The sequence below is a fragment of the Balaenoptera ricei genome, chromosome 18 (genome assembly GCF_028023285.1).
Source record: "Balaenoptera ricei isolate mBalRic1 chromosome 18, mBalRic1.hap2, whole genome shotgun sequence".
In the NCBI taxonomy this organism is placed as follows: domain Eukaryota; kingdom Metazoa; phylum Chordata; class Mammalia; order Artiodactyla; family Balaenopteridae; genus Balaenoptera; species Balaenoptera ricei.
In genome coordinates, this window is record NC_082656.1 from 55051269 (window position 1) to 55069934 (window position 18666).

At 38.0% G+C, this 18666-nt stretch overlaps 2 protein-coding genes across 4 annotated transcripts in view; both read left to right on the top strand.

Annotated features, from left to right (window-relative positions):
* SCEL (sciellin) overlaps positions 1 to 10338 on the top strand; it is a 240374-nt gene extending 230036 nt beyond the window's left edge. Inside the window, exons 27-29 of one of the 3 annotated variants that reach the window (XM_059902796.1) lie at positions 4078 to 4186; positions 6210 to 6312; positions 10170 to 10338. In XM_059902796.1, coding sequence (XP_059758779.1) covers positions 4078 to 4186; positions 6210 to 6312; positions 10170 to 10177 — 220 coding nt within the window. In that variant the 3' untranslated portion in view covers positions 10178 to 10338. Of the gene's footprint in view, positions 1 to 4077; positions 4187 to 6209; positions 6313 to 7600; positions 8085 to 8118; positions 9114 to 10169 lie in introns of those variants that run through there. The other 2 variants (XM_059902794.1, XM_059902795.1) reach the window with 2 other exon arrangements.
* On the top strand, positions 523 to 1297 carry LOC132352377 (spliceosome-associated protein CWC15 homolog). Its single transcript, XM_059902832.1, is given in 2 exon segments — positions 523 to 974; positions 977 to 1297. Coding segments are annotated over 2 exon segments (690 nt in total). The 5' UTR covers positions 523 to 568; the 3' UTR covers positions 1261 to 1297.
* Positions 10339 to 18666: the final 8328 nt, after the last annotated feature.

The window sequence follows — 18666 nt, forward strand, 5'->3', positions numbered from 1 at the left end:
TGACTCTCCTGACAGTGGTTATATTGGTGATTGTATGAGTGGAACGACGTACAGCAACCTCTGCATCTAGGAACTTGCTCCTTGGCTTTCTGGCTGTTGTTCTTTGATTTTGATGTACTTTATCCCATTAGAGCTTTCTGTGCCTTACAGCTGCCTCCCAGGCAAGTGTCTCTGCTGTTGGTGACCCCAGGAGTCCCCAGTACTGCCACATTATTAGCATCTAGGCTTCATTGCATCCCCAGACTGTGCCCGCAGCCCTCCCTCCTTGCGGTTTTCCAAAGCCAGCTCACCTTACAAACAGCTGCGTGGATGTGCCGCTGTGACCCACTGGGGCCCGTGCTCAGTTCCCAGGAAGGGGGTTAGGATGAGCATCAATTTAGTGCCAGTAAACTGACCTCAGGCTTTTGCTCTTGATTACTCTCTTTTACCATTTTATGCTCAGTCGGGTAAATAGGTGACACTCATGAGACTGTGGCCTGCAGACTTCCAACGGAGGAAATAAAAATAATTAGCATGGCATCGGAGCTCGGCCAAAGTGAGCGGCAGCAGGAAAGCAGACTCATAAAAGATGACAACAGCAGCTAGGCCAACTTTTGAACCTGCAAGAGGGGGGAGAGGAAAAGGAGAAGGTGATTTGAGCCAACTCTCAAAGCAATATTCAAGCAGAGACCTACCCTCTCATACAAAGATAAAATATAGACAGACCACTCAGGATGCCCCCGAAGAAGTTCGGAACCGTGACTTCAGGAGAGAGTTGGAAGAGAGAGAGAGAGCTGCTGCAAGAGAAAAAAACAGAGACCGGCCAACCCGAGAACATACAACCTCCTCTTCAGTGTCAAAGAAGCCTCGGTTGGACCAGATTCCCGCTGCCAACCTCGATGCAGACGACCCTCTAACAGATGAGGAAGATGAAGATGAAGATTTTGAAGAGGAGAGTGATGATGATGATACTGCAGCTCTTCTTGCAGAGCTGGAAAAAAAAAAGAAAGAGCTGAAGAGCAGGCCAGGAAGGAACAAGAACAAAAAGCTGAAGAAGAAAGGATTCGTATGGAAAACATTCTGAGTGGAAACCCTCTCCTTAATCTCACTGGCCCATCCCAGCCTCAGGCCAACTTCAAAGTTAAAAGAAGGTGGGATGATGATGTTGTTTTCAAGAACTGTGCAAAAGGTGTAGATGATCAGAAGAAAGACAAAAGATTTGTAAATGATACGCTGCGATCTGAATTTCACAAAAAGTTCATGGAGAAATATATTAAATAGTACAGTTTTATGTGCTTAATTAAAGGCTATAAAATGTAAACGAAAAAAAAAAAGAATTAGCATTTCAATCCAACCACTGGAAACCAGCTGTAAGGCAAATGTCCGGTATTCTATCGATGGTATTTCTCTATTGCAGGGGGTGGAAATATGGCTCACCGAGGGTCACGACATATCTTATTTTTATGCACAGCCTCAGCTTGTAACGCAGTCCTTGGCACCTAACAGGTACTCAATAAATTATTCCTGAATAAACAAACCTATGTTCCATTTACTAAGGGAAACATAGGTGGGCCAGGCATCAAAATTATATCCTCTTTTTGTCACTTTTGTAAGATCTTCTATTACCAAGGCTCTTCTTAGTGTCTTGCCTTCAAGTCATACCTCTTTGATGTGACTACAGGAGCACCACAAGTACTGCTTAGATAACCAAAACACCAGAGCTAGGTTTTTCATAATGCTCTGAAAAGATCTTTGACTAAGTGTGATATATTTTTTTTTTTTTTGGTCACAAGGCATAACTTTGTTCTCTGACCAGGGATCAAACCCAGGTCCCTGGCAGTAAGAGCATGGAGTCCTAGCCACTGGAACACCAGAGAATTCCTGACTAAGTATGATCTTAGTAAGGATAACACCAACACCAGAGCTTTCCCTGGGCTCATATTTTTATTGTTAAGGAAGAAAAACATTCTACATTAACGTATTGCTCTCAAAGTGAAGAATTTCACTCCTGTTCCTCAAGTGATCCTTGAAATTTTTTTGGTCATCAGAGCAAAAGTCAATTCTCCATTAAAACCAGTTAGTCCAGCAAACTTTTGCTGTTGATCATTGTGTGAAATTAGCTGCATCCCCACAGTTCTTACCTAAGCACATCAATCCCATAAAGTGGCCGGTGCCCCTTTACAGGGTAAATGCCAAATTCCTCTGTACATGATTTATGGGCCTTCAGAACCTGATCCTACTGAATATTGCTGGATGTTCAATCACTCCAGCCACCCTCATTGTGTGGCACCTTGGTACATCCTGTTCACTCTGCTTGGAACCCCTCCATCACGCCCCTCCCCACCTCACTGAGCTCCCCTTGAGAGCTCCTTCACCCTCAAGCTTTAACTCAGATGGCACTTATGCCGACAAGCCTTTCCTGCTTCACCCCAGGGATTAGTTGCTCCACTGGCTGTGTTCTCCTAACTCTTTTCACACACCCATAAATATGTGGTGATCATCCGATCACACACCTGGCTACCCTAGTGGAAAGAAGGCTTCCCGTTGGAGGAGACTCTCTCACTCTTCTTTATATTCCCAGCTCCTGTCTCAGTGTCTCTGGAATGGAAGAATGCTAGAGAGTGGCAGTTTTTACTCTGGAAGTGCTTACAGCCTAACATGGGAAATTTAAGTGTGTGGGTACCTACATACGCATATATGTGAAAAATGCATAGGAAACTATTTGCCCGCAATATGTAAGCAAGTACCTAGAGAGATCATTGAAAGAGGGAAATATTTATTTATATACATAAGGGAAGAAGAGATTACTAGAATGGCTGAGAGTATAAAATGAAACAAGGTTTATCTACTCCAATCCCTTTGCTCTCTCACCCCCTCCTCCCCTCAACTCTCCCTCCTCTCTGCTTCTAGTCCTGCGCTTGAGGACAGGATCGATTGTGGTTTCTGGGCCTGACTCGTTCTTTCTAACCCAGCGAGCCCAGGCAATCTCACAAGCAGGCCCAGAGGTAGCACAGGGCTCTGTGGCCACTCTGCCTTCATTCAAATCCCGCCTCTGCCACTCACTGGCTGCAAGACTTACCCTTCTGTACCTCAGCTTTCTCTTCTGTAAAATAATGATAAAAATAAGAGTACCTGCTTCTCAGAGGTGTTATGAAGAATAAACGAGTTGATTTAAGCAAAGTGCATGGAAAATGCACTGCACATATTAAACATATTAGCACTATTAAGTATTAGCTATTTTTATTTCACCACCCCGGTATGTATCCTACTTTGGAAATTTCAGGCTTGTTTGCTAACACCCTGAGACTAGTAAACTCTGCAAGGTGCTATTTAAGACTGTCCTAAAGACCTTTCAAAAGGAAAAGAATCAAGTAGTTATTGGCCTTCCTTAAGACTCTGGCGTGACCCAAGGTCTTTTGGACCTGCTGATCATTTATTTATTATTGAACATTATTTTTCCAAAGTAAATAGCAAAGCTCTTTTTTCCCCATCAAATTTGTGGTGAGATTATATCATATTGGAGAATTTTTGTCATGAAAGGGCCCCCAATATTCTGAGTCTTACAATGACACCAAGAGAAGTGGCATAGGGGAGCGTTTTAGTGACTCTAGACCCCAGAATCTAGGTTATCCATCATTTGTGAATTCACCAACACATTCTTGAATGGATTTCTATTTTTGTCCTATTGAACGTTTTGAGAGTTAAATTTTTATATTAATCTGCAGCATAATTTTTCTATGATATAAGTACATTAATAATTCAAAACCCTCTTCTAGCTTCAAGGGGTACTTATGACCTAGTTCAGTTAGAAAACTGTGAACGTCTTTGTCCTGCCCAGATGCACTTTTGATTGCTAATGAATTAATAATCTGAGACTTTCCTTCATGTTAATTCTTTGATATCATTTTGAAATAACTAGAAGAATCAATCACTTATCCTGCTATCCTAGGATAAGTAAATCCTCAGCTTTCCTTGATTTTTACACAATTTACTACAGTATCAACAAAATTAACATATCATTTCCATATGACTTTATGGGGAATACATCTGTCTTTTGCATGATGACAAATTTATTTTTAATTGCTTACATCTCTATAGGTCTGTCATTGAAATGGATATGTGCACTTACTGTCGAAAACCCTTGGGCACAGAAGCTAAGATGATTTTAAATGAATTACAAATTTGCTGCCATTCCACTTGCTTCAAGGTAAGGCTATGTTTATTGCACTTAACTCAATATAAAATTGCATAATGATTGGAATAAAAATAATTATTTAATGAAATACATGAGATGAAGTTAAAGCTTTCAGAAACACTGTCACGCACATTAATAATGCACTATTTAAACATTTCTCAGAGTTCTACAGCCTAAACCTCCAAGGTTTATAATTACTCTCTTGGCTTTAGGCTTAAAAGTTGATTATTGACACATTTATAACTCTTACCCTACAGATTGAAATCTGTAAAAAGGTAAACACTTGTTCTCTTTAGAAAAGTTTTTGCAGCATTTTCATAAATCATGCATTACATAAAATATATAATGAAATCTGAAAAGGCCAAGAAATTGTTGAGAAGAAAGCTAGCAGCTCCTTACGTCATGAAATTAGGACCAATGTGCTTAATGATAGTTGAAACTCAGTCTGCTTTTGAGAGCGTGATTCATTCTAATTAAATGTGGCTTAGTATAATAATAAAGCGTACATAGTAGAATGCTTCACAGTTTGTGTTTTTATATGCTATTTCTTTTACTTTTCACAAAAACATTGCGTAGGTCAACAATATAGTTTTTGGTGTAACTGGGTGAGCACTTAACTGGGAACCTGAAGACCTGAGCTGGAGTTCTAACTGACACTAATTGAGGCCATGTGACTTTGGACGATCATCTAAATTAGCTTAGCCTCAGTTTCCTCATCTATAAAATGAAGTAGCTGATTAGACCAGTGGTTTTCAACCCTGGATGCATATTATGATTGTCTGGGGAGATTAGGAGAAAAATAGAATGCTTGGGACCAGCCCCAATTAAATCAAGAATCTTAGAGATGATTGCTGGGCATTGGTATTTTTACAATCTCCTTAGATAGATCTAACAGGCAGCCAGTTTAAGAACCACAGCCTAAATCTATGGGTCCTTTCTAGTGCTGATATTCTATGACTGATACAAATTATCTAATTCAGTCATGTAGATGTAATACTTTGACAATTGATTGCTTCTCCTTAAATTAGCTTCAGAAAGTGACACAAAGCAAGAAGAAATGCCTCATTTTGAGCAAATAAAATCCAATTTTAGGCCATCATATATAGAAGTCTATTTAAAATATAATCTGAAAATTTCATAATTATTTAATTATGACAGTAAAATTTCCTTTTAATTATTAAGTTTACTCAACGAAACAAAAGTTAGTCTATAGCTCCTTATTTAAAATTATTATGCAGAAAACTTTTTAAAAGAAGGAAATTCTCCTGATTATTGCTTTTATTATATTTTGGATGATTTCCATTTATTATATTTTGGATGATTTATTTCCACTTTCAATTTAATTATAAAATACTACTGAGAATAAAAGTGTCCCCACACTCCTAAGAAAAGACAGATCATTCTATAGCCATAATAATAGAGAACCATCTGAACTGGCTTAAACATGTCAAACTGATCTATGACAATTTGCGTCAGTGAACTTGAAAGTCAGCCAGTTGGCAGTGAACTTGCTCCAGTGAGCACAGGTCTAAGGCAGATGTCAACCCTTTCCTTCCTCTTTAACCAACACAACTTGAAACAAACTTCTCCCTAAACCCTGCATAGGATCAGAAGTTCATTTTGCTCAATGACGCTATACCCGGACAGCATAGCTCTCCCTTAGTAAGCAAACAATAAATGCACTTTGTGTTTTTGTTTGCGATATCCAGTGGTGACCTTGTCTTTGGCATAACCAATTTCTGAAAATGTGTATCTACTCTGTTGTGAGTTATGTAGAAACTTCAGTGGTATATATGCCCTGAAATGCACACCTCCATAGTAGAGGGATTTATGAGAGGATTTATTTGAAAAGTTCAGTGTGTGGATCACAGACAAGTAAGTATACTCTTATTTTCCCTCTGGGTTCTCTTGAGGCTTCATCTGAGTGTTGCTATGAAGGATGGTACTGAATAAAGTAAAAGTTTTTTTTTTTTTATCCTGTTACGCCAAGAATCTAAACTTCATATATAATGTAAACTTTATACATTCTGTTTAGTGTGAAATATGCAAACAACCTTTGGAAAACCTACAAGCAGGTGACAGTATTTGGATTTATAGACAGACAATACATTGTGAACATTGCTACTCTCAAGTTGTAGGTAAGTGTTAAGCTCTGTAAGGAACCATCACTAACATTAATGAACTTTTGATATTGATGAAAGATAAAAGTATTTTCTTAATTATATTAAAAATTCAGCTGCAGATACAATGGTGGCATTTCACTTTATGGTATAAAAATCAGTCAACATTTATATTTTCTTCTGATGTCAGACCAGACATAGATACAACTAAGCAAAAGTCATTTATTTTAGGAAATTTTCCATTTTTTCCAAACAAAACCAGATTTTCTTTGCTCTACTGATCAGTGGAATTGAAGTGCATTTCTGTGAATGACCTTTACATTTGCACTGGAATATACATTTTTTCAACGTAATTTGGTTATTATACTAAATGCCTTTTAATGTTATTTTTAAACAGAAAATTTAGAGTTAATGGTGTACAATTCTATATTAATGTTATTTTTAAACGAAAAATTTAGAGTTAATGGTGTACAATTCTATATTGCATATAACATTTGAGTATTTTTTTTACCTTTAAGACCAACTTTACTATAATTTGGACACCTAATTAGCATAAATGTTTTGAGAAGTAACATTAAGGGTCTGCATTTTTAACTCATATTTTCAATAAGCTTAGCATGAAAGCTGTAAAAGTTGATTTAAAAGATGTGTACAGTGCACATTAAGCTAGCAATATAAAATCCTATGAAACTTCATTGTAAAGCTAGTATCAACATTTAATTTTTACTTCAGTAGTAAGTAGGTAGAATAACCATGATGATATTGGGGAGCTGGTCAACAGCACTGTGTGAAAGGCAAGTTTCCTGCTGGTGGTGAATGAAAAAGGAGCATTTGCGATTTTTACACGGGATCCAAAATATGGAATTTAATGACAAATGTGTGATATTAATGAGGTACTGAGAGGCTACATCTGGAAAATACTCTGAAAAATATTCAGAAAGCCGAGTTCCATCAGGCTGCAGAATCAATGACAAGAACAAAGCTAATTATATTCATACTTTGCCTTCTATTTTCTGCTTTCCCCAGCCAGTTCTCATATTCCTTTTCTTTTCCTAATCGAGCAGCCTTATCAGGATCCATTGTTACATCAAGGGGCCTTGATGTGCATGGTGCAGCTCTAAAACTTTCAGTCCTGGGAATGCATGATACGGTTTAGGAGATGTGGTTACCAAAACACTCAGAAGTCTTTGTGTTTTCTTCCCTGTGTGCATTTTTATAGTATATTTATTTATTTATTTATTTATTTTAATTAATTGATTTATTATTTTTTTTTTTGGCTGTGTTGGGTCTTTGCTGCTGCGCACAGACTTTCTCTAGTTGCGGCGAGCGGGGGCTACTCTTCGTTGCGGTGCGTGGGCTTCTCATTGCGGTGACTTCTCTTGTTGCGGAGCACGGGCTCTAGGCGCACGGGCTTCAGTAGTTGTGGCTCGCGGGCTTTAGAGCACAGGCTCAGTAGTTGTGGCACACGGGCTTAGTTGCTCCGCGGCATGTGGGATCTTCCTGGACCAGGGCTCGAACCCGTGTCCCCTGCATTGGCAGGCGGATTCTTAACCACTGCTGCCACCAGGGAAGCCCTTTATAGTATAATTAAGTTGTCAAGACATGACTCTCAGGCATGTCATAAATATGAGTACAGGACATTGGTGCTTTGTATTTATGGTATGACGAAGAGCCATGCCACAGTGATGAATGCAGTAGGAGGTGAAAGTAAAATGCTTAACCCACCACTACCCCCTTGATGAGTAATTATTTTTAAAACTTTAGTTACAGGCTTATTTTTGTACTGAATTTGTATATCTAACTTATTTTCTTTAAATTTTTCAGCAAAGTGGATTCAGTAATTCTGGCACATGAAAATCAAGATGAAAGCATTCACTAAGGAATTAAAATTTTTATTGTAAGAACATATAATCTAGAAAAGCTTTTACACCAAAGATTGACTCTGGTATAGAATTAACAACTCTGCTATTGCATAAATAATCTAATTGCCTCCACTAAGGTCACATACATAAAGGGAACCATCTGGTATCTGGTTAGATTTAGAGAGCAAAAATTCAAGTGGTTCTAGTTCCCAGCGTCAAAGGAAGGATGCTTCTGATGGCAGTGAGCATTGTCAGCCTTGACCAGGTCCATCTCTGCTCAGTATTAGGCTGTGTGTCACGGTTTCCATTATAGACAAATTTACCATTTTCTCACCTTTGTTTCCCTAAGAATTTGGATTTACAGACGTAACTGAAGTCTTGACAAAACTGTCATGGGAGCAAGATATGTTTCCTTTATGTGCAAAAGTAATGTTGATAGAAATTTTGGCAGAAAGATAAAGTATGGCAGAAAGATGTTAACGTATAAAGTTGTATGGACCTCAGAAAATCACTTAAACTTTTCAGATTTCTGTGCTATTATCTGTAACATGAGGGGCAATGGACAAAATGATTTCTAAGGTCACTTTCTGCTCCAAAATTATCAGATTCGAAAGCAACTTTTTGTTTGCTCTTTAGAAGCATACCTGAATCTGTGTTTGTTAGGCATGTTGAACTAGATAGGATATCTAAACAATCTAACCTTGGTATCATCCTTCAGTTTATCACAGATATAAGTTTTGTAGAATGTGTTTTAAAAACAGAAAGACCTGCATTTATGGGTAATGGGTTAAATCATATGACATGTAGTGTTTACATAATTTGTCAAGTTTTCCTTGCATGCATTTCAAAATCTGGTTTCATAAATGATCTATGAGAAATAATGAAAGTTATGGACTACAAAGACATGTTCTTTAGCATGCTATATCTATTCCTATTACATAGCACTTTATATTTACAGATGGCTTATAAAAATAAATGAACTGTCAGTTATACAGAATCTTCTTATACAGTATCTATAAGTATTACTCACTGACATTGATATGTCAATTATAGTGATCATAATTTATTATATTCTGTGCCATGCTGCCTAAATTAATTTTTTAACTGCTCAATCTATAACTTTGATTTTTAAAGAGCTTTTTCTTAAGGAATTGAAAATTCAATAATCTTGTGAGGAACTATTATTATTATTAAAATTGAGACATTGCACTTATAAACTACTTTATATGCACATAGCAATTGCTTCTCAAAGGAAAGCATATGGAACATTGAGAGAGGGTGGAATTCTAAGGGAGTTTAAGGCAGTTGTAAAAAACTGACAAACTAGGGAGATTAAAAGATAATCATGTATTTTCTAAATGTTGATAAATGTAAAGAGTTATTCTTCTGTATAATGATTTCAAACATCTGTTCCTCTTAGACACTGGTCCACAAAGTGTTAAACACTAATGCTTATTAAAATACAGAAATGTGTAATCATTGTCCTATGGAGAGGGAGCCAGAAAAAACAATTAATAATAATTTGATATTCATTAATTCATGCTTGATGAGAAGCGGTGGTAATTGAGCCATATGTTTTATTGTTCTCTTATTACATGCTATCAGAGTGGATCAAAAGAAATAATTTTCTTAGAGTTGGAATTTGTGGCAGGAAAGGACGAATGAAATAGTATCCCTCTCTTTTATATAGTGTATTAACATCTCAATGCCTTTGTGGTAATTAAAAATCATTTGAATATCATTTTTAAAGGATTCTACTGTTGAATGCTTAATTAAAAAAAAAACCTAAAAGGAATGTAATTCTCACTTTTCTGGATGTTTAATGGACCCTTTCTTCTACAATAATGTATTAAATTAAACCAAAAGCTGTTGTAAAAATGGAATAAATACAGAGTGGAGAGAGAAGGGCTTCTGATTTACCAAGTCCTCTTCCTCATGTCTGGGATTACTTGCTCCCATAGGAATGACAGATTCCTAAAACAGTTTGTAAGATCTCATTTTTTTTTTTTGCAGCTAACTAATTATGCTATGATTGGCATACTTTTCCTGGACACAACTGCCTAAATCTCAGAATACCAGGCCCTGAATTCTATTACAAATGAAGAGATGTCTCTAAAAAATAATTAATTGCTCCACTATGAGAGTATCCTTCCAAAAAGCAAAACAAAAATATATCTAGTAATCTTGGAAATAGAATTTGTTAAAAACCTTTTTTTTCCTTTTACTAAGGCCAAGAAATAAAAACGTATTCAAGAAGTAATCTCTGCATCCTTAATTGTTTGATTGTAATCCCTCCTATAATTAGATAGGAGTGATGAGACGGTCCAGTTCTCACGGCTGGGGCACTCTCTGGCTTGTTTACTATGATAGAAAATCGTGAGTGTTTGGAACATTTTCCTATTCAGCTTGATTCAGAGCTCTACCAAACCAAGTGACCGTTTGGTCTACGTAGAGGCAAACTTACCCTGATGATGCTGATTTTTTTGTTGTTGTAGTTGTTACTACTGAATATACTGGTTATTTGGTACAATGTAAATAAATTGTTTTTAGCATTCCACCTATTCCATAGCACTCAACAGTTCCCAGAGGCACCCATAAATATCTGTGTTAACTTGCATAGGCCATTTCCCTCATGGGTCAATTTCCTGCTACTTAAAACGTGAGACTGAGAACATTGGCTTGCTATTGTACCCACCAGCGCAAACACTGCAAGAATCTATGACTCTATTCCTGCTGCTTACCCCATTCTTAGATTATATCTTTTGTTAGATGCCTAAGAGTTGGTGAATGTTTTGAATGTGCTGCAGAATTGCATGTTAACTTTGTCACAACACAAAGTGAATTCTGAATCGTGTTTACTGGATCTTTGTCCTGCTATTTGAGAAGTATGGCTTCTGAGATAGTACTGAAATGTTCAAATGTCTCCTGAATTAGGTAATGGTTTCTGTTTTTTCACTAGAAGAGAGGAAACTGATCATTATCATTGCCTTATAAATGCCATCTGGGAAAGATTTTTTAACTTCATTGCCTCTTTGAAACGTTCTTCTCATTAGTACATTGAAATGCCCAATCATTCTAGACTCTGTAGGAAAAATTGCATTGTTTATAGTCTACTGTCACTCATTCATTCACTCCTTCATTTGTTCTGTTATCCAACAATTTAAAAATCTTCATTTAGAAACTGTGTTCCAGATCTGAGTGATAACAAAAATAACCAAGGCTCCTGCCCTCATGGAACTTAAATTCTAAAGGAAGGGTGGAGGCACAGTTTGAAAGACAAAAAATAAATAAACACAATAATTTCTGAAAGCAAATAAGACCAGGAAGCAAATAAAACGCAGCGACTAGGCCAAGGGGTAGTATTTAAAAATAATGTTGTCAGGTAACATTTCAAATAAGAGCTGAATGATGAGAAGGAACCAGCCTGGGGCAAAGCACTCCAGGAGGAGATGTTTTAGGATCAGCCAAAATCAGACCACTTTCTGGGCTAAATGTGTCCGTGCTTCTCTTAAACATGAGACAGAAGTTCACAGATGCCAAGAGACAGAGAATAGTCAAAGCATTTTTAAGCTTCCTCTATTCCTCACGCAAAACAATATTCAGATATTACTTAGATAGCTTTCAGCTCTCTGCCAAAGGGTGGGTTACAGCAAATGGCTACTTTGTCCTGGTCCTCAGGCGAAGTTGCTCACTTGGATAAAGGAGTGACTTTGTCAAAGGTGGTTCTGAACCAGCGTTCACCTGAAGTGGAAACAAGGGGCCAGGCATGACTGGTTCCTCACCTCATTTGAGGCAGCACTCAGAATCAAATTCCTTTGTTTTCCAAATAGAAACAGTAAACAATTAGACAGCATAATTTCAGATCTAAAAGAGACTTCTCACAGGAATTTTATGAATGTTACATGTTCTTGTCCTTTGTTGCAATATGAATAATGTATCTGGTGGAAAGGAACATTTAGATCTTGATATAACTTTCTTGACAGGCACAATTTGTTAATTTTATCTCCTTTCCCAAGAGAAAAGGAAAGATCATGAACTTCAAGGACCCTTCAGGCCCACAAAGGCAAACTGGATTGAAAGTCTCCCACAAGAAAAGTGTTTAGTCCCTAAGGCAAGTGCAGCTTTGATGTGATTTAAAGAAATCACAGAAAGATTGCCAGGAGGCTGGAATTAATGAACACAAAGAGATGAGGTTGAAGATGCAGGCAAGATACAGGCCGTGGTTGTTTCATAATGGATTATTAAAAATATAGATTGTCAAATGAATGGTGGCATTTCATAAAATTCATTTATGCCTTTTAAATTTGTGTCATTAAAATATTATTGACTACTATTGGTTTCATGAACAGATTAAAATTATTTTGAGACAAATACAGACTACTGATTTTTGACAAAAGCACGAAGACAATTCAATGGAGAAAGAATAGTCTTTTCAACAAATGGTGCTGAAATAATTGGACACCCATATGCAAAAAAGGAAAAAAAAAGTAACTAGGCCCAGACTTTACATCTTTTACAAAAATTAACTCAAAATGGGTCATAGACTTAAATGTAAAATGCAAAACCGTAAAACTTCCAGAAGAAAATGTAGGAGAAAAACAACATGACCTTAAACTTGGTGACGAGTTTTTGGATATAACATCAAAAGCACAATCTATAAAAGAAATTTCAGTCAGCTTTATTAAAATTAAAAACTTGTGCTCTGTGAAAGGCACTGTTAAGAGAATGAGAAGATAAGCCACAGACTGCGAGAAAATATTTGCAAAGTAGATATCTGATAAAGAATTTGTCCTCCATACCAAAGAACTCTTAAAACTAAACAATAAGGAAACAAAAAATTTATTTTAAAAAATGGGCAAAAGATCTAAACAGACACCTAACCAAAGAAGATGGCAAATAAACATATGAAAGATACTCAACATCATTTTTCATTAAGGAAATGCAAATTAAAACACGGATAAGGTACTACTTTATGCCTATTAGAATGGCTAAAAACTAAAAACAGAATGCCAATTGCTCTTGTTCATTGATGATGGGAATGCAAAACGGTACAGCCACTTTGGAAGACAGTTTGGCAGTTTCTTACAATGCTAAACATATTCTTTCACATAATTCAGCAATTGTGCTCCTAGGTTTTTACCCAACTAATTTGAAAACTTATGTCCATACAAAAAGCTGCATGTAAATGTTTATAGCAGTTCTATTTATAATCATCAAAAACTGGAAGAAACCAAGATGCCCTTCAATAAACAAATGTCTTGACAAAACTGTGGTACATCCATACAATGGAGTAATATTCAGCAATGAAAATGAATGAACTATCAAATCTGCAGAAACATGGATACTTCTTAAATGCATATTGCTAAATGAAAAAAGCCAGTCTGAAAAAGGCTCCATACTATATGATTCCACTTATGTGACATTCTGGAAAAGGCAAAACCATAGAGACAGTAAGTGGATTAGTGATTGCTGGGGCTTCAGGAGGAGTGGGCCTGGGGAGATGGAGAGCTGAATAGGTGAAGCATGGGGAATTTTTTAGTGCACCTGAACTATACTGTGTATTGCAATGGTGAATACATGACACCTTGCACTTGTCAAAACCCACAGAACTTAGCAGTACAAAGAATGAACCTTAATATATGCAAATTTTAAATCTCATTTAGGTGTTCAGGGGCAAGGATCCCAGGATGGAATGCAGAGTGTTGCAAAAGGATCCAATGGTATTGCAAATGTATGAAACGGTCTCAGTAAAGGGGGTGAGGGGAAAAGGGGCTGACCTTAGTAGCTCTGAAAATGAGTGAACAGTAACTTTGGAAATGAGTGGAGTGTGTAAGACTAAAGACACAGCAACCGTACAGATCACTGTACTCTAGTTGACCAAGTTGTTTTTCATGGAGTACAGGTTAACAATTCTGAAACCACTATGCATATGTATATACTGGAATTGAATAATTCAGTAAATAGTCAGTGGTTGGTGGGAGCCACATTTCTCACCGTCGGAGTGGGAGGTTACAGATAAGGAGAGGAAGAGACAGGAATGGTCCCTGTGGTAATGAATGAGTTAGAGACATCAGTATGATTTTGTGTTTAGTTTAATATAGATATGGATGGTTACACATAGAAATATCTAAAGGTATGTGCATTTACATGTGTTAGTATACACACATATATTTTCTTGCTCTGTCAGCTGACAGAGCCTAGAAGCAATGAATCCAGATCTTGATTTTTTAATACCATTCTCCAATAAAAGTGACCAAGACTCCTTGGAGAAATGGCTGGTTCTAGGGCTGGGGCAGGATGTAGAGAAGATGAACCCTGAGCATCTTATAGTGCCAGGAAATAAGGACGTGCTCAAACATATACATGCACACACATATGTACACACAGATGATGTGGATATGTCAAAGGGACATAGGCGTCAATTGAAAGCGCTCCCAATGGCCAAAGCTGGTATCTGAGCAACTAAATAAATAATGTAGCATTGAATTATAACCCAAAGTATAAAATAAAGATTTGTGAGTCTGTGCTGGCATCAATAAACATTTGAATAAATAAATAATGGAGGAGACACAAATCTCCCCTGCAGAATTCCAAATAATTTATATAGCTACTCCATCCTCAAGGAGGTAGAACATAACTCTTCACTTCCTGTGTGTGGGCTGCATAGTGCATATCTTCCAGACCACATTATGGGATGGGGAAAAAAAGAGTAACTTTATGGAGGAGAGACCTGACAAACACTACCTCAGAAAGGTAATCGAGATTAACATCAATAATAATTAATGGTATTACTAGCATGTACTTGATAGGATGTGATAAAAAAATAGCACAATATCTCTGTAACCTTCTTCCCCAAAACCCAGAACTCCAGTCTAATCATGAGAAAAACACACATCTTAATTGAGGAGACAGTACTCCTCAAAACTAACAAAGGCATCAAAAATTTAAAAGTCCGAGACACCATCACAGCAAAAAAAGAGCCTGAGACATGACAGCTAAATGTAATATGGTTCCTGGATGAGATCCTGGAACAAAAAAAGGACCTTAAGTCAAAACTAAAGAATTCTGAATAAAATATAGGCTCTAGTGTTGCTTTTTCTTTCTTTCTTTTCTTTTTGTTTTTTTTGTAAAGAAAGGCAGACTGCCACATGCAGACTCATTAGGATGTGTCTGGAGTCCTGGAAGTTTGGCTACCCTACGTTCTCCTACAAATGGACCTTGAGATCTTGTGTGCAGGTTCTAGCAGGGGAGCACAGCAATTAGTAGACCCTTGACCCAAGAACGGTCCTCCTCTATCGGGGAAGGCCGACCAAGTGGGCAGTTTTGGGAGGGACACATATGGAGCAATGAGGGAGGGAGGTCACCTTCCTAGCCAGCCAGATCAGCCACATCAATCCTGGCGATCAATAGGGTGACAGATGTCGCAGCCAGATCACCCTCATATCCAAGGCTTTAGTTGATAATTGATTCATGAATTGTGACAAAGCTACCATGCTAATGTAGGATGTTAATAATAGGTGAAACTCTGTGTGAGATGTATGGGAACTCTGTATTATCTTCAAAATTTTACAGTAAGTCTAAAACAACTCTAAAGTACACTATGTTTTAATAAATTAAGTTATTATTAAAACCCGACTCTAGCTCACTAATGCTGGGCATGTAAACATTGTCAAATGATAGATATGGGGTTAGAATACAGACTAAGCTTCAAAACAATGAAATCCAGAAAGACAAGGGTTCCAGACACATGGAAATTTCTTTCTCTTCCACATGACAGCCCTGGGTTAGGCTGTGGTCCAGAAAAGGTGAGCAGAGCCGCTCTGGTCTAATGCAGGGATGCTGGCTCCTTCTGTCCTGTTACTCCGCCATGCCCTAGGGGGCTGCTTTTCCTCCAGGATCAAAGCAGGCTCGCCAGCACTGTTTCCGCCTTCCAGCTCCATGGAAGGGAGAGTGGAGACAACCACCTTGCTTTTTAAAGATGTGGCACAAAACTTTCACACAACACTCCGACTTGCATCCCTTTTGAAATAAATTGGGACTCCTGGCTAGGTGGATTGCACAGGAGGATGAACTGTGGTCTCTAGCCATGAGTGCCAATTACATCTGAGGGGTTTCTATTACTAAAGGAAGAAGGCAGAATAAAACGAGTATCCATGACACATCTCTCCTTCTGGCTTCCCGCTCAATTATCCAGGCGCACCTTTGTTCCCACACACAGAGCACACCCCTCAAAGGGGTACATCCTGAAATCCCATTTGATCACTCATCCAGCTCAGAGGCCAGGAATTCTGGTTGACTCTCAGTGTCCTCTGTCAGGTCCTGATACGACCCTCTCCAGTGCAGGGACCCGTAGACAGAAGGGGCATGATCTATCCCCCAACCAGCCAATACACAATTGTGGAGTAGGAACGAGGTAATCACAGGTAAAACTCTCATTCAGAAAAGGGAAGAATGGGACAAGTGAGTGGTCCATGGCAGTGAACAGCGTTTGCTGGGCATCAGTTATGGAAAGTCCCCCCTGGTATTAAGATCCTTGGTTTCATCCGGTCTGTTCTCTGGGAGGCACCCTCTTGTCCACTGTCCACCATGGTCACATCTGCAGTGGACATTGGAGGTATGGATTTGGGGACCCAGGGTTGCTTCAGGGGGAGAAGGGGCATGGCAGACTGTCATAGACTTCCGTAAGCCTGGTTTATGTTTTGTTTTTCAGCAGAACAATTTGCTCAAAAACTTAATATGCTTCAGTCTATTAGCTTCTAGTTAGTTCCATATGAAATTAACATTAGCAAAGGCCTCGAGTGGTCATGGTTCTTTCATCTGCCACTTCCCCTCTTTTATTTACTGGCCTCTGTGCTTGGCTGTCCCTCTCTCCTTCAACTAAATGATCTTTGTAGTTGAGTTGATTCCCATTGTCTGAGGAAGAGCATTTAGTGGAAGGCCTAGTAATGTTTCTCAGAAGCTGTACCTCGTATCTTGTTAAATGCAGCAAGGAACAGCAAACATGTACTAATATCCTGAGTTTTCTCAATCTCTTCTCCTAGAATCGTGGGCTCCATAGCTAAAATAAGCAAGAACTTTGCCACATGCTTTGCCATGGCATAACAGGGGTCATCAGATTTCCTGCCTGCAACATTTCCTCATTCCTTGTACTTGTTTTAGGCTTTTATTTGATAGCAGCCTATTTCCAGTACCAGTTTCTAAATAAGTTAGGACACAACAAGGTGGCTGTAACAAAGAATCTATAAAATACAGTGGCTCAAATAGGACAGATTCTTTTTCTCTTTCTCATAGCAAAACAGAAGGAGGCTCTGTCCACGGAATTATCTAAAGCATATTGTACTGCCATCCTCTAGCATCTCATGATAAAAGTTGGCTCTCATAACTGTGCCCCTGCCTGAAGGAAGAGTAAAAGAAAGGATGTGATGAAGAATCTGCCTCCACTCCTGTCACTCATATTCATCTGGCCACACTTAACTGCAGGGAGGTTGTGACATGTATCTCCTAGCCAGACACCTGCTAACCCATGTTGAGGTTTCTGTTACTAAAGGAAGATAGAGAAATGGATTGTGGGAGCAAGTTGTAGTCTTGGCATCTGTAGAGCCCTGTGAACTCAGGCTCCTGACTTGTCCCCTGTGAGAGCTTATCAGTGGATGATGGTAACTCAGTGTCTCCTATATGTCTTTGTATACAAAGACATTGTGATTTAGATCTCCCAACACCCATCACTTTTAATAATGTCTTTTCTTGATGAACTAAGGATTTTAGATCTATGTGGCCATTTAAGTGTGTTTCTGACCCAATACTCTCAATTAACAGGATCTGGAATTGAGAAGAACCGGGGACCTCAGTTCCTGAACAGTTCCATTATAGAGCCAGTCTGTCAGTGGCAAAGCTAGGATTGGAACCCAATATGCTGAAGTCTCTTTCACTAAACATGGGGTTTAAAAATGAATGCAATAATCTAAAAATGATCTCACCAGAATAGAACACAGTGACAGACTAAGCTTCATATGCCATTCTCTTATTTAGATAATTCAGTATTTTATTAACTTTTAGAATTACAATGACACAATGCTAACTCCTACTTAACTTGTGGTTTTTATGATTCTGGATCAATTTATGCCATACATTTGCAAAACACACTCTGTCCTAGCTTGCATTTGTATAGATTTCCTCTTTCATGAGTTATTTTTTTGTACTGTGCACATGTCACTATTGAATTAGATGAGTTTAACAGCCCTTTTGGATCCCATTTAACATGAGATGCTTTAAAGAGTCAAACCTTGAGACCAAATAACAATTTTACTGAAGTTGATATGTATTATACCCATTATATGCCCCCAATTTACTAGATTTATCACTATTGTAAAAAAAAAAAGTTAGATTAGGATTTACTCCTTTAAAAGCTTTATTTCCCATATTTTGCTGTTTGAATATGTATTTTAATATTTCTTCTGGAAGTATAGCTTATTGGTCTATAGTTTTAGACTGTTCCCTTCTAAATGTAGTT